Source organism: Jaculus jaculus, chromosome X (genome assembly GCF_020740685.1).
Source record: "Jaculus jaculus isolate mJacJac1 chromosome X, mJacJac1.mat.Y.cur, whole genome shotgun sequence".
Lineage (NCBI taxonomy): Eukaryota > Metazoa > Chordata > Mammalia > Rodentia > Dipodidae > Jaculus > Jaculus jaculus.
Genome location: NC_059125.1, coordinates 100,657,520 through 100,672,348, shown reverse-complemented (window position 1 = coordinate 100,672,348; position 14,829 = coordinate 100,657,520). Strand labels below are relative to the sequence as shown.

Below are 14,829 nucleotides of genomic sequence, written 5' to 3'. Positions count from 1 at the left end.
TATCTTTTGTGGTCCTTGTTATGGCATTAACTTCTATATTCCAGGACATTTGTTCCCACAATGATAAATGCTCCATTATCCAATATTATATTCCAGCTTCCATAATTAAATACTCTCAGAATGCAGTTCCACGTGAACCTTTTTTCCAGCTATTGCCAATGTATACTGGCCAAATCTTGCACCTCTTCAGAAAAATAGTCACTCACTTCTCTTATAAGACCTCATGGGTCAATGTTATGCCCTAGCTCTTGTTATATGCCTGATACCAGGAAGGTCCCAGGAGAGGGGCACATGCTCTGTTTTGAGGGAGGAGCTTTGAATGGCTCTAAGCAAGGCAAAAACTAGGGGACCACTATTAGTAGATGAGCTGAGGCAATTCTAAAGGCTAAGGAAAGTCTGGAGGGTTGTGATTTTGGTACATCCATTTAGATATACCCAAAGCCTTTTGCAGAGTCCTATTCTTTCCCAAGTAGAGTTTATTTTCATGTAGCAAATCTGCACTTATTGGGAGTTTCATCTTCTTTAAATTTCAGTAATCATCAAATTCCACTAACCTGGTAACCACAACTTCCTCCACATTTTATAAACACTTGATACAACATAACAGATATATTTACTCTACTGGTATATTATTCCAATGAACTCCACCACTGACACATCTCTAACCCTGGGAGTCCTAATGAAATTACTACCACCTTCTGACAGGAGGGTATATGTGTTCTATCTATTCACTGTAGGCTGTCCTTACAGCCAACTTCTCAGTGAGTAAGCTAGATTCCAAATCCAAATAATCATCTTAACTTTCTTAGATCACTCCCCATTTCAAGTGGCACAGGTTTTCTCCATGAATCAAACTCAAAAACAGAGTTTACTATGCTGAATGCTTATGAAGAAGTACTCATTGTATTAATATCTGTGGAAAAAGCAGGTATGGGTGGGCTGAACTACAATATGAACAATAGTCTCAGCCACCCTCACAGAAGGATCTGGTGTTAAGATGATGGTTTAGAATTGTCTCAGGTTGGATTGAAATGGCCAGGACTTATATGCTGTCTTTAGTCACTGTGGCTTGCCCCAGAAATATTTTGTGAACTTGACTGAGTCAGAGAGTACCTGGGGCAAACTCTGAAGGAACTAACAGCTGGAGTCAGCCTGCTGACAAATTTCCCAGGGGCTTTGTCAAAAAGTTTGTATTGAAATGAGAGATGGGCTAGCATGTCCCAGTATTATCATGAGCACCAACTTTTTAAAAATTGCCAAATAAGGAGTTAACCACTTATTCTTCCTTCTTTTTTTTTTTAATTCTTCATTCTTAATAGCAACTTTATTACAGCAAAACCAAATAGCCGTGGTTGGTGAATGTAAGTTCTATAAGGAAGGATACAGTTAATAAATTAGAAGAAATTACAGGATTCCATTATTAATTTTGTGAGTCTATTAGTTTTATTTTTCAGACAATGAACATGAGTTGGTACAACTATCAAGTTAAAGGTCAATGGAAAAATTTATAGTGTAAGCTTCAGACTGTTCCTATCTGAACTTATATATGAGCCTGAACATTTCTATGTAGTATGCCATAGCTCCTGATGTGATAGAAAAGGAAATGCACAGAACCATCCATGAGCATTACTGCTTAAACATCATTATGTTGAAATCACTTTAAAACTTTAAAGTTGATATATGATGCATAGTTGTTACATTTATTTTAGCAGGAAGAGCAGATCAAGTGGCAACATGAAGAAGCAAATATATAAATGAAAATGCAGGGTATTCAAAAGCATAGCTGACTTGCTTTCTTCCTTTCAATAGTATAGAGAAAAAAAGGAGTTTTTTAGATTAAAATAGACTTAAGACACACATAGCCAAGTGAAATGTGTACATCTGATTTGAATCTGATTTTATTTTTCTTATTTTTATTTTTTGGTTCTTTTCGAGGTAGAGTCTCACTCTAGCTCAGGTTGACCTAGAATTCACTTTGTAGTCTCAAGGAGGCATTGAACTCATGAGGATCCTGCTACCTCTGCCTCCTGAATGATGGGATTAAAGGCTTGCTCAACCACACCTGGCTGAATCTGATTTTAAACAAACCAACCACAGAAAGACATTTTTGAGACAGTTTTGGGAAAATTATAATATGGGCCAGGTTCAGAGGATGCCAAATAATTATTATAAATTTTATTTGGACTGAGGAGATGGCTCAGTGGGTAAAGCTCTTGCTGTATAAGTATGGGGAACTGTGTTTGAATCTTCAGAACCCATATAAACCCAGATGCAGTAGCCATCATCTGTAATCACAGTGCTCATATGGCAAGAGGGGGTAGAGGCAACAGAATTTCACCTTGATCTCAGATTCCAATCATGGCTTAGTGCTGATGAGCCCTCACGTCTGAATTGTAGGCTGCAGAATTTTCTTGTGTCTTCATGTGTAGGAAAGCCAGTGAGAGATATTTTTGATCCATTTACAAGGGCATTAATCCCATTCATACGGATTAGTTACACATTCATGGTGTAATTACTACCAAAGGTCTAGCTTCAAACACCACCACATTGGGGGGGGGTCAGAATATTGTCATGAATTTTGAAATGTAAGATTTTCAATCCATTGCAGCAGGTATGTTAATCTCTATCATTTCTGAAATAAAGTAGTATGTGTATACAGATTCAGTATATTGTTCATTGGATTTTTGTGTAATTTAGAACCTTACGGAAAAAGATAAACTGGGTGTGGTTGTGCACACCTTTAATCCCAGCACTGGAGAGGCAGAGGTAGGAGCATCCATGTGAATTCAAGGCCAGCCTGGGACTATATAGTGAATTCCAAGAGGTCAGCTTGGGCTAGAGTGAGATTGTACCTCAAAAAACCAAAAAAAAAAAAAAAAAAAAAGTAGAAGGAAAGAAAGAAAGAACAGAACAGGACAGGATAGCAGGATAGAACAGAAAAGAAAAAGAAAAAGATAAATTTGGGCTGGAGACGTGGCTTTGCAGATAAGGTGCTTGCCTACAAAGCCTAAGAATGCATGTTTAAATCTCCAGGTCCCATGTAGCCAGACACACAGCAACACAAGAGTGTAATGTTCCACATGTGCATAAGGGGGAACATGCATCTGGAGTTTGTTTACAGCAGCTAAAAGGCCCTGGCATGATCATTCTCCCCCCTCCCATATCTCTGCCTCTTTCTTGCCTGCTTGCTCTCAAAAATAAAAATAATAATAATAATAAAAGATAAATTTAAAAAGACAAATACAAGGAACTCAATGGAGGAAATGAAACTCAAGGAATAAAGAGGCACTCAGAAGAGATAGAAATGTAAAATAAAAATTTGAAATCATACTCAGCCTCATTGATAGTTAAAGGAATGCAAATTAACATGAGGTACTTTTTATCCAAAAGACTGGCAAAAATGTTAAAAGATGGAGATGATCTAGTGCTATGAACATACAAAATATCTGACTGTGTCTGAAAGGGGAAATTGTCTCCATTTTACAGTAATTACAGAGATTAAATCTGTTGGGATCAGTCTGTAACCTGATCTAAGTTACTCCATCTAGTGTGTAAAACAGTGGCTTTTCAGAATGTGCCTTCTTTCCTTGAGGTACTCTATTTTACAAGCAGCTTTGACTCCATTTTGAGGATGGAGGGTAACGCTGCACCTGGTTGGACATATGAGTATCATTGTCTATCCAGCACCATTTATGTGGCACAGACTAATAAATGACTTATTTCTGGGAGTAGAAATGGTACCACCCTACAAAATTTATTGGGGTGAATTAGGACTATAGGAGCACATGGGCATATTAAAGTCATATCAGGAAAACCAGGCTCAAGAAATATATCAGATACACCTTACTGAGGAAAGGTCCTGGATCCCACAAAGAAGTGGATACCTGATATGTGTGTCAAGGAGCTCCCAACTGTTCCAGGGGCTTCAGTTCATTTCTGTCCCCTGTTTATGGCTTTGCCTCCTCACTTGCCCTCTGCCAGTTTGCCTGCTTGCCTGTGCGGACATAATAACCATCTATCTATCTGCATGTCCTTTTGTCTGGATATCACCTCGGTCCTGCTCTTCATCTTGCTCTGCAGCTGGACTAAACTATACACCTCTGCTTGAAACCTGTGACTCAACAGCCGCTGGACTTACTCTTGCTTGCATGTATGTACACATGCATAAACATATATATTGTTGATATGTATTATGTGATTGTAGGGCTAACATTAATAGTTAAGAGTGACATAAAAGAACCAGTGTTTACCTCAGCTATGGCTATCCAGGAAAGCTGAGAATCTGGCAAATGGCTGCCACTGAAACTGCTGAACATTGTGAATTTATTGTTATTCAATAGATTTTGACATTGTGGAAAGACAAGCATGATTATGTATGCTTCTCGCATAGTGTGCTGATGACAAAACCTCACACATTTTTACACACAGCAATCTTACCTTTTAGAATTTATTCTGTAGAAATTGCAGCGTCAGTTTAGAATGTCCTGTCCATGAGAGGGTCTGAAACAACATTTTTAATTAAAATTGAAGGCAACCTGAATAATCACAGAAGGATGGATAAGTAAATTATGGTTCATTCACATCATATATATGTATGTGTGTGTGTATATATATATGTGTATATATATATATATATATATATATATATATATATATATATATAAATTATTTTCTCTAATAAGAGTATGTTCATAGTACAAAATTTGGAACAAACATAAATAACAGAAAAATCCATAATTCTGGTTCAAACATATCATCTTGCTATATATTGCATTACATCATATATTTGTAGATAGATAGATAGATACACACACATATATGGTTATCTTTCTGTATCAGTGGGTTCTGCGCCCACACATTTAACCAAACCTACATAGAAATGGGAAACCTGTAGATGGCTGGCAATTTTAGGGACTTCTCTTTTTCAACAATTGCTTCCTATCCATTTAAACCCCAAGTGGCCTCCTAGGTCTTGGTAAGAGTGTCCTTCCTCTCCCTTGGAAATTATTTACTAGCTATATAACAGGCGGGAAAGACCTCCTGAATCTTGTAAGTTTCATGAACCTTTGTGGGGGGGGTGTCATAAGTTTCTTGTGAGGTTCATGAACCTGATAAGCCTCTTTCCTACTTCCCTCCTTCTAGAAGAGAATGTTTCAATCAAGAGAAAATATCTACACAACACAAAATACGCTATAAACTCATTTCCCAAATTCTCTTATTTTTTTTACACCAATATCTATTCATATGCCCAGTATGATGATACACACATTTAATCCCAGCACTCAGGTGACTAGGTAGAAGGACCACCATGAGTACCAGGCCAGCCCAATTACAGAGTGAGCTCCAGGTCAACCTGAGCTATAGTGAGACTCTGCCTCAAAAAAATGGAGAATTAATATCCAGAACATAAAATGGATTTAAACAAGTCAATAGCAAAAATTGTCAAAAAAATGGAGCTGAAGAGATTGCTCAACAGTTAAAAGGCACATGCTTACCAACCATGCCAGCCTGTTTGACTCCCTAGTACCCACATAAAGCTAGATGCACAGAGATATGCTTCTGAAGTTCTTGGCAGAGGCAAGAGGCCCTGGCATGTTTGCTCTCTCTGTCTTTCTTATTCTCTTTCCCTCTTTCTCCCTCTCAATCCTTGAAAATAAATAAAGAAGTAAAACTATATATTTATATGTAAGACCTTAATAAATATTTCTCAAAAGAAAACATAATGGGGCTGGGGAGATGGTTCAGTAGATAAAGTGATTGTTTCATACCTCTGAGTACCTGAGTTCAGATCCCCAGACCCCACATAAAGGCCAGAAGCTATGGCTAGAAGGAAGGAGGAAACAAGAGAATTCCCTAGAAGCTCTCAAATGGAGCAATGAACAATGATACACCCTGACTCAAACAAGATGGAAGGTGAAGACTGCCACAAAGTTGTCCTCTAACTACCACACAAATGGCATGGCATTCACCACCACACACATGAAACCCCTAACCCCACATAGGCTAAATAAATATTAAAAAGAAAACATGCAAAAGACCAATATGTTATCTAGCATAGCTATGTTAGAAGAGCTCTTGTTTTGCATGCATGAAATTCTAGGTTCCATCCCTAATACCATATAAACGGGGTATGGTGACACTTGCCTCTAATCTCAGCACTCAGGAGCTAAAGGCAAGAGGATCAGAAGGTCAAGGTCATTCTTGGCTACACAGTTCAAGGCCAGCCTTGGGCACATGAAACCCTGTCTCACACAAGGGCTGGAGAGATGGCTTAGCAGCTAAGGCACTTGCCTATGAAGCCTAAGGACCCATGTTCAACTCTTCAGGTCCCACATAATCCAGACACACAGTGATGCAAGCATGCAAGGCTGCACATGTGTACAAGGTGGCACTCATGTCTGGAGTTTGATTGTACTGTATGGAAGTCTCGGTACACCAATTCTCTGTCCCCCCCCTTTCCAGTTCACTCTCGTTCTTGCTGTCACACATAAAAAAGGTCTGTTGGGCTTGCCTCAAAAACAAAAAAAATCTCAGTTCAGCTTGGTGGTGCAGGCCTGTAATCTCCGCTAATTGGGAGGCTGAGGAAGAAGGATTGTCAATTCATGGTCTGACTGGGCTACAAAGTGAGATCAAGGCCACCCTGGGTAATTTAGTGAGATACTCTGTCAAAATAAAACGTAAACAGTAGGCTGAAGATACAGCTCAGTGGCAGAGTGCTGGCTTAGTATGTGTAAATCCCTAGGTACCATCCTTAGTACAAGAAACAAGATCTCGGCATCACAAAGAGGAAAATAAAATGAGCTTGTCACTCAAGTTAGAATGTCTATTATCAAAAGACAAAGATAATTTATGGTGTGGATGAGGAGAAAAGGAAACCTCTACATCATTAGTTGGAGTGTAAATTAGTGCAATCATTATCAAAAACAGCACAGAGGCAGCACACACACACACACTCACACACACACGCACGCACGCACGCACATTTTAAAAATTTAAAAGTATCATTAACATGTAATCTAGCAATCCCAATACTTGGTACATATCCAAAGGAAATGAAACCGCTGTATGGAAGAGACATCTGTACTCCCATGTTCATGCAGCATTATTTACAATAACTAAAACTTGGATTACACCTAATAATGGGTGAATGGATAAAGAATGCTTAGACTTCAGCCCTAAAACACAAAAATGAAATTTTGTCATTGGAGACATTCATGAAGTTGGAAGACAGCATGTTAAGTAAAATAAGCCAGGCATAGAAATCAAATACTGCATGATCTCACTCATGTAGGAACATTTTTTAAAAGCTGATCTCATGGAAGTAGAGAGTAGAATAGTGATTACCAGAAACTGGGAAGGCTGAGAAAGACAAGATAGGAAGAAAGTGGTCAATGGGTATAAAGTCAGAAGGAATAAATTCTGGAGTTTTACTGAACATATAGTGTTATATATTTCAAAATAGCCAGAAGTCTTTGAATGTTTTCACCACACACACAAAAAAAATGTGCTACATATGGTGGGGCTCACCTTTAATCCCAGAACAAACTGGGGCAGGAACATGCAGAATTTTGAGCCTGCAAGGGCCACATAGTGAGACTCTTGTCTATATAAAAACAATGTGCTGGATGTGGTGGCGCTTGCCTTTAATCCTGGCACTAGGGAGGAAGAAGGATCACTGTGAGTTCAAGGCCACCCTGAGAATTCCAGGTTGTCCTGGGCTAGAGTGAAACCCTACCTTGAAAAATAAAATAAAATAAAATAAAACAAAAAAAAAATAGTGAGGGGATGTAGCTTGGTGGTAGAGCACTTCACTGGTATACCTAAGGTCCTTTCTTTAATACCAATACCACAGGACAAAGGCCATAAAAGAAGTAATGAACGTGCTACCATTCTCATTTGAGCAATATGAGATGCATAAATGTAGCTTCACCTTTTATTTTATTATTTTATGTTGTGTATACGCTTACCATTTAAGCAATCCCTTATTTAGCTGTAAATCCAACTTCTTTTAATAAAGTCTCTCGGTAGCCTTGCAAGGATATGTGGCAGCTTGCCAATTGCATTTTAGAAAGTTCTGGGCGCTTCCAGAGAGTTTGGAAGCAGCTAGTCACAAATGCTTTCTCTTCACTGGAGCCTATCTTCCCAAGATACCAAAACTGTAGCCTTTAAAACTTGAAAGACTTGTCTTATCCTGCCCCGTTAGTCATGCAGCCTAAGCGGGACTCCAGAAATCCCAAGCGGGCTCTCCCTCCGCTCGCCCCCTTCCCGCCCCTCCCCACGCGCCGCCATCCCTCACCCCTCCCCTAGCACTTTCCCGCTCGGACCGCCTGGCCTATGGCAAACGCCAAGAATTAATTAGGGGCGGGGTTCAAGTAGCGTCTGTCAGGAGGTCGCCATATTTCTGTACGCCCCGGGGCAGCACCGGAGTCGGTGGGTAGGGAGAGGTGCTGACAGGGCGGGGCCGCCGCTGGGCTGGGTCGGCCTCCCCCCTCCCGCCGGGGACAGGTGGCTGGGGTGCGCCCCGCCTCCGCCAGCTGCGAGGGAGAGCCTGCGAAGGAGGGGGAGAGGGGAATAGCCGGTCTCGACGGCCGCGGCCAGCTGCAAGCGGGAGTGTGTGAGGAACGAGATCAGGACGGCCGGCCCCGGAGTCCGGCGGCAGCAAACGAGTATCGTGGCGGCCAAAAAAATGCTCCTGTACCGAGGGGCCCCCGCCGGCCCCGGCGTACCCGGCGGCGGCGGACTGACCCGGCCGGGCAGCGTCCCCACGCAGGCCTTCGGGATCCGCCTCAGTACGGTAGGTCCTGGGCCCGAGGGGGCGGACTCGCGCGCGGGCCCTGGGGCTGTGGGGAGCTATGGGGGGCGCCCTGGGTGGGCCTGGCGGGCCGAGGCCTCACGCGGGACGGGACCTTCTCTCGCCCTCAGATGAGCCCCCGCTACCTACAGAGCAACTCCAGCAGCCACACGCGACCCTTCAGTGCCATCGCGGAGCTGCTAGGTGAGTGGCGAGGGCGGGCCCGGCCGTATTCGCCTGAGGCAGCGGTGCCAGCGTGGTGCGGGGGACGCGAGAGGAACGCGTCCAGCCGCGTGGGGCGGGGACCCGGGCTGGGAAGGGCTGGGGGTGTCCGGACCCGACCCAGCCTGGCCTGCTGAGGAGAGCGAGGGCTGGTCGCCGAGGACTGGGTGCCAGGAGTCAAGCGGTGGAAACGGTGTAGAAACGAAAAGTTAGGGCTCCCGTGTCGTGTTTTGGTCAGGCTTGTGATGTTCGGGGCAATTTAGGATACTTCGTTAATAATCAAAAGGCAATGCATGAAAATACCCGGGCCCCTGAGCAACAGGGCTGGATAGCAGCTGACGAGCAACAGAGGACGTCAGGCTTGCCAAGGAGCATGGCAAAGAACCGAGTAGGGTTGCTGGAAAGACCAGGAAAAAGTTCTTTTAAGTTTTGAGGCAAGAGAAGTCTAGGAATGATGGGACATCTCTTAAGAGATGACACGAGTGCATTTGGCTCCCTGAGCCCGAAAAGGGCTGGGTTAGTCCACGAGCGCCCTCACACCGCTGGAATGAACACTGAGGACATAACCTCTAGCAGCACCGAGGCTCGCTTTTAATGCTTTTTCAGTTTGATTCCTTGAAGCCAAGTACACCAACTTTTGCAGTAACGTTTTGAATTTTGTGCTGAAAGCAAGGGAGAAAACCAATTCTGCATAAAATGCAGCAGTTTACAGAGCATATTATAAATATTTCAGAAAGTGAAACAAGGGAGAGAGATTTATGGGGCTAGTTATTACAGAGCAAAATCTTGAAAAAGTTTCACAGCTGCATGAAGGAGTCTCAATAGCTACCTAAGTATTGCTGTGTCCATGCCATGAGACTTGTTTTGGTTAAAGACTTCAGTGAGCAGCAGGCGGAGAGTCACAGTTATTTGGAAGATGGTGGTGAGTTTTGATAATTAGTTTGGCTACAACCCCAAATGCTTTACAGTGTGTATGGATGACTTCATTTAGGGGAAAAGTGGTATTGTTGCTGTAAATTCTTAAAGAACAGGGATTATATCTCGAGTTTCTGCAGTGTCTCCAGTAAACTGTGTAGTGGACTGAAATCAATCTGTGTGTAACAGAAAGAAGACAAAAAGAGAGGAAAAATGACAATATAGTCAGAAATGGAAAATGGAAATGTGAGCAATTTTATTGTTCTAACATAGTTGTACCCTGTTATACTTGTGTTTTGTATTTTATGAGTGATTTAATGAGTTTACAGTTTGTAACTGAATATATGAATATATGATTTTGTGTGCATATGTTCATAAGCACAAATGTGCATGTGGAGGTCAGAGGTCAACATCTGGTGTTTTCCCAGTTGTTCTCCAACTTGTTTTTTTTTTTTTTTTTTTTAACTCAGGCTCTCTTGCTGACCTTAAAGGTCACCAATTCAGCTAGAGTAGATAACCAGCAAGTGCAGGGTAATTCTCCTGTGTCCACTTCCCCAGCTCTGGGATTTCAGGAGCAGGCTATTTAATGTCCAGCTTTTACATGGGTGCTGGGTCTCTGAATTCAGGTCCTCATGCTTGCCCAGCAAATACTTTACCCACTGAACCAATTTCCCCAGCACATTTTCTATCCCCCTTTTTTTTACAGTGCGAGATTGAACTCTAGGCCTCACCTATGTCAAGCATAGTTCTCTTCCACTGAGCTACACTTCCAGCTCTATGTAGTTTAAAGAACCTAAAACCTTGCCTGAGATGTAAGGTGACTGTCATGAGTGTGAATATGTATAGATATTATACAGACACATGCATGTATACAAACACAGGTTTTAAAATCAAATCACAAATGTTTTTAATGATATTACTACAGAATGGGGATATCAGAGTGTTAAGTGGTAATCCAAAGCTGTCATTTTGAGAATTTCCATAGTTTTCCCTACTTACACATTAATTTTCTAGCGAATCATTCATTTGGTAAATATTTATTAGGTAATTACTGTGCACAAGGCCACTGCAGTGATATAAAAATGAATATGGTAGAGTCACACTTGTACTAAGGAAGATAGAACATGTACAAAAGTTTATGTTGTCTATAACAACATAATAGAAAAGGCTGTATTGGTGAAGATATATCCAAGTGCTGTAAGCATTCAGAGGAAATAGGAATGACTTCCATCTTATCAGGAGCAGAAAAAGGTTAGGGGAGGCTTTGTGGAGGAGGTGACATTTGATCTGAGGTTTGAGGGATTGGGATTTGTTTATAGTATGGGGAAGGCTTTCCAGTCAAAAGGAACAATTGGATGAATAAAAGCATGAAGATACCTACTGGGTCCTTGAATTTAATTAGAGCATGGAGTTGACAACATGAACTATAGGTCTTTAGAGAGTTCATGAACAGCTCTCACAAATACCTTTTAACTTTATCCTTTGAAGTGAGCAGGGTTTTTTTTTCCCTTTCTGCAGATGAAAAAACAGGTTCATAGAATTAATATATTTTTTCCAATGTTATATATTGTGGTGGTTTGATTCAGCTGGCCTCCATAAACTTAGGTGTCCTGGATGCTAGGTTCTCCAACTGATGGCAGTTGGAAATTAAAGCCTCCTGGAGGCAGTATATTGTTGGGGGCAGGCTTATGGGTGTTATAGACAGCATACCCTTGCCAGTGTTTTTTCCACACTCTCTTCTTGCTATTGTCCACCAGATGTTGGCCAGGAGGTGATGTCCACCCTCTGCTCATGCCATTGTTTTCTCTGCCTTCATAGAGCTTCCCCCGAGACCTGTAAGCCAAAATAAACCTCTTTATTCCCACAAGCTGCTCTTGGTTGGGTGATTTCTACCAGCAATGTGGACCTGACTGCAACAGTAAAGTGGTACTGAGAGTGGTGGTGTTGCTAGACACCTGACTGTGTGGCTTTGGCCTTTTGGAGCTGATTTTCAAGAGGAGTGTGGAAGGATTTGAAACCTTGGCCTAAGAGACACCTTGTAATGCTGTAAGTATTGCTTGATGTACTATTCTGGTCAGAGTTGAAAGACCTGAATGCAGTAAGAGCTAGGGACTGTGAGGTTTAGCTTATGAGGGTGAAAAGGGGCTTTGTCTGGACTAGGCTAGAAGCACTTTGTGTGAGAAGCTTGCTGTTATGGCCATGTCCTGAGAAGTTGTGCAGGGTTGCATTGCATAAAAACAGACTGGTGCAAGCAGAGGAATATGGCACAGAAATGAAATCTTTGGCCTGAAACTTCTGCCCATTCAACTGCAATTATATGAGATTATAATCATTGAGATTGGGCCAGCTGACCTGCACTAGAGCATCAGGAAGAATGTAGACTCTTTTGGAAGGGTCTGAGTTCTCAAGGAGTGTCCTGTTCTTCAAATTCTGCTTTATTCCCCCCTGTATTAACAAACTGGCACCTTACCTGGTATTGTGTAGTACAAGAAATGCAGGAAAGGGAGGGTCATTGAGCTTGCAATGTAATCTTGTGTTTTGGAAATGGCCAGGGACACTGTGTCACAGGTTTGCTGGATGCCTGAATGCAGACCCAATGGAATCATAAGGATGAACTGAGGCTTGCAGTGGAGACCTAATGGAGATGCTTGGACCATGAGATGGCTATTAAGAAAAGCTGCTGGCCTGGAATGAAGTTTTCCAGGACTGTTAGTAGCCTAGCTAGAGGGACAGAATTGTAACTTCAGACACTTGCTGGTTAGCATTATCACACTTGGAGACTTGTCACTGACTAGGGTTGTTGAACTTGGAGCTACAGAGTTTGATGTTTGCCTGTTTGAATCTTGTATTGATTGACTATTTCTTTGCTATGCTCAATGACATCTTTTGCAATGTGTTTATTCTGTGCCATTATGGGCTTTTTGGAGATTTTTTTTTTTTTTTTTTAGTATTATGGCTTAGTTAAAAGATCTTGGACTATGGGAATATTTTTGAACATCATTAGGATTGATAAAAACTGTAGTTGATCTGAATGCATTGCATTTTACATCATGTATGGGTATCAGTTTATGGGGGTCAGGGGTAGAATGTGGTGGTTTGATTCAGGTGTCCTCAATAAACTTAGGTGTTCTGGATGCTAGGTTCCTCAGCTGATGACAATTGGAAATTAAAGTATCCTGGAGACAGTGTATTGTTGGGGGCAAGCTTATGGGTGTTACAGGCAGTTTCCCCATGCCAGTGTTTGGCACACTCTCCTGTTCCTATTGCCTACCTGATTTTGGCCAGGGGATGATGTCCATCCTCTGATCATGCCATGACATCGTTCTCCCTGCCATCATGGAGCTTCCCCCTCGAGCCTGTAAGCCAAGGGTAATTTTGGATGATTTCTACCAGCAATACAAACTTGACTGCAACACGTATCTAGTAAGTGGAAAATTCAACACTTAAACGCAAGTCGTTTTTTCTGCAAGTTCCAAGTGGAAAATGAGGTTACAAAGGTAAGCTAGAACCGGAATGTGACTGGGAGAGCCAGCACTTGGCCTCTTAGTGAAAACAAAAGGTTTTCTGACAAGGAGAATGCTATGATGAGTGCTGTGTTCAGGCTAGTTAATCTTGTAGCTATGTGTAAGATGGATTGGATAAGAGACAAGAGACATATGGATTTGAAAGACTAGTTTTGAGGCTGTTGAAATATACATATGAGATGGAATAAACTCTGTAAACTAAGAATATGACAGTGGTAATAGAAAAAGCAAAATATAAGAGACCCTAAGAATATATATGTAGGGCAGTAAGGACAGAGTAATATAGTGACTTTGTGATACGGGAATCAAACCCAGGGCCTCATGCATACTAGGCAAGTATTCTATCACTGAACTACAACTCCAGTTCCAAAAATGACTTTTGAATTTGAACGTTGTCATTTGAATGCTGATGGTGTGTGTGTAACAATGGAAGAATAGCCTTATCCCCAAATGTCACTTTACTTTCAGATAAGAATACTTTTACCTACTTGCAGGATATCTATAGAACAACAACCTGGCCTTGGCATCCTTGCAAATAGCCACATACTGGAACAGAAAAGGATGGGAGGCTTGTGAAACAGTACCTCAAAGCAATCTTCCACTCCCCATCTTATCTCTTCTGGGAAGATGTCATTGAAGAGTTTGCCATTAGCTCCCAGGTTCTGATGAAGTATAAAACTTCAGTAACAAGGGCTGGAGAGATGGCTTAGCAGTTAAGCACTTGCCTGTGAAGCCTAAGGACTCCAGTTCAAGGCGTGATTGCCCAGGACCCACTTTAACCAGATGCACAAGGGGGCACAAGCATCTGGAATTCGTCTGCAGTGGCTGGAAGCCCTGGTGCGCTCATTCTCTCTCTCTGTCTCTGCCTCTTTCTCTGTCTGTCGCTCTCAAATAAATAAATAAAAATAAAGCAAAAAAGTAAAAAAATGACCCTCAGTAACAATACTTTTTAAAAAAGAAGGAGTCATGTGGACCAGGTTAGAGTGTAAGGATTCTCATTCTTTTGCCAAAGAGATAGGTGAAAAGAAGGTGGAGATTGATAGAACCCTCTCATTAAGAGGAAAAACATAGGCCAAATTAGGAGAGATAAGGCCTCCCTGAGCTCATGGGCTTATGAAGCCAGGTTAGGCAGATGTAGAATTTTAGGATCTGATAATTCAGCTGCCCCCCTAAGTAATGAGTGAGAAGAGTAAGAGGTCTGTCATTGACCTGTTTGTAGGCTAGGTGGGCTGGGCTAGGTTAGGGGGTGTTAATAAATTCCCCAGGATTTGATTGCATATGCTACATGTTGATCAGTTTTTGGAGTTATTAGCAATGACAAGGAGAATTGAGGTCAGGTTGGTGCCTTATTATAATAAAATCATCTGTTGAGGCTGA

General features: G+C 41.8%; 1 protein-coding gene across 1 annotated transcript in view; it reads left to right on the top strand.

Moving 5' to 3' along the window:
• The first annotated feature begins 8,464 nt into the window (after window positions 1-8,464).
• Window positions 8,465-14,829, top strand: part of Morc4 (MORC family CW-type zinc finger 4) — a 65,143-nt gene continuing 58,778 nt past the window's right edge. The window contains exons 1-2 of the mRNA XM_045140470.1: window positions 8,465-8,794; window positions 8,923-8,995. Coding sequence (XP_044996405.1) covers window positions 8,687-8,794; window positions 8,923-8,995 — 181 coding nt within the window. The 5' untranslated portion in view covers window positions 8,465-8,686. The remainder of the gene's footprint in view (window positions 8,795-8,922; window positions 8,996-14,829) is intronic.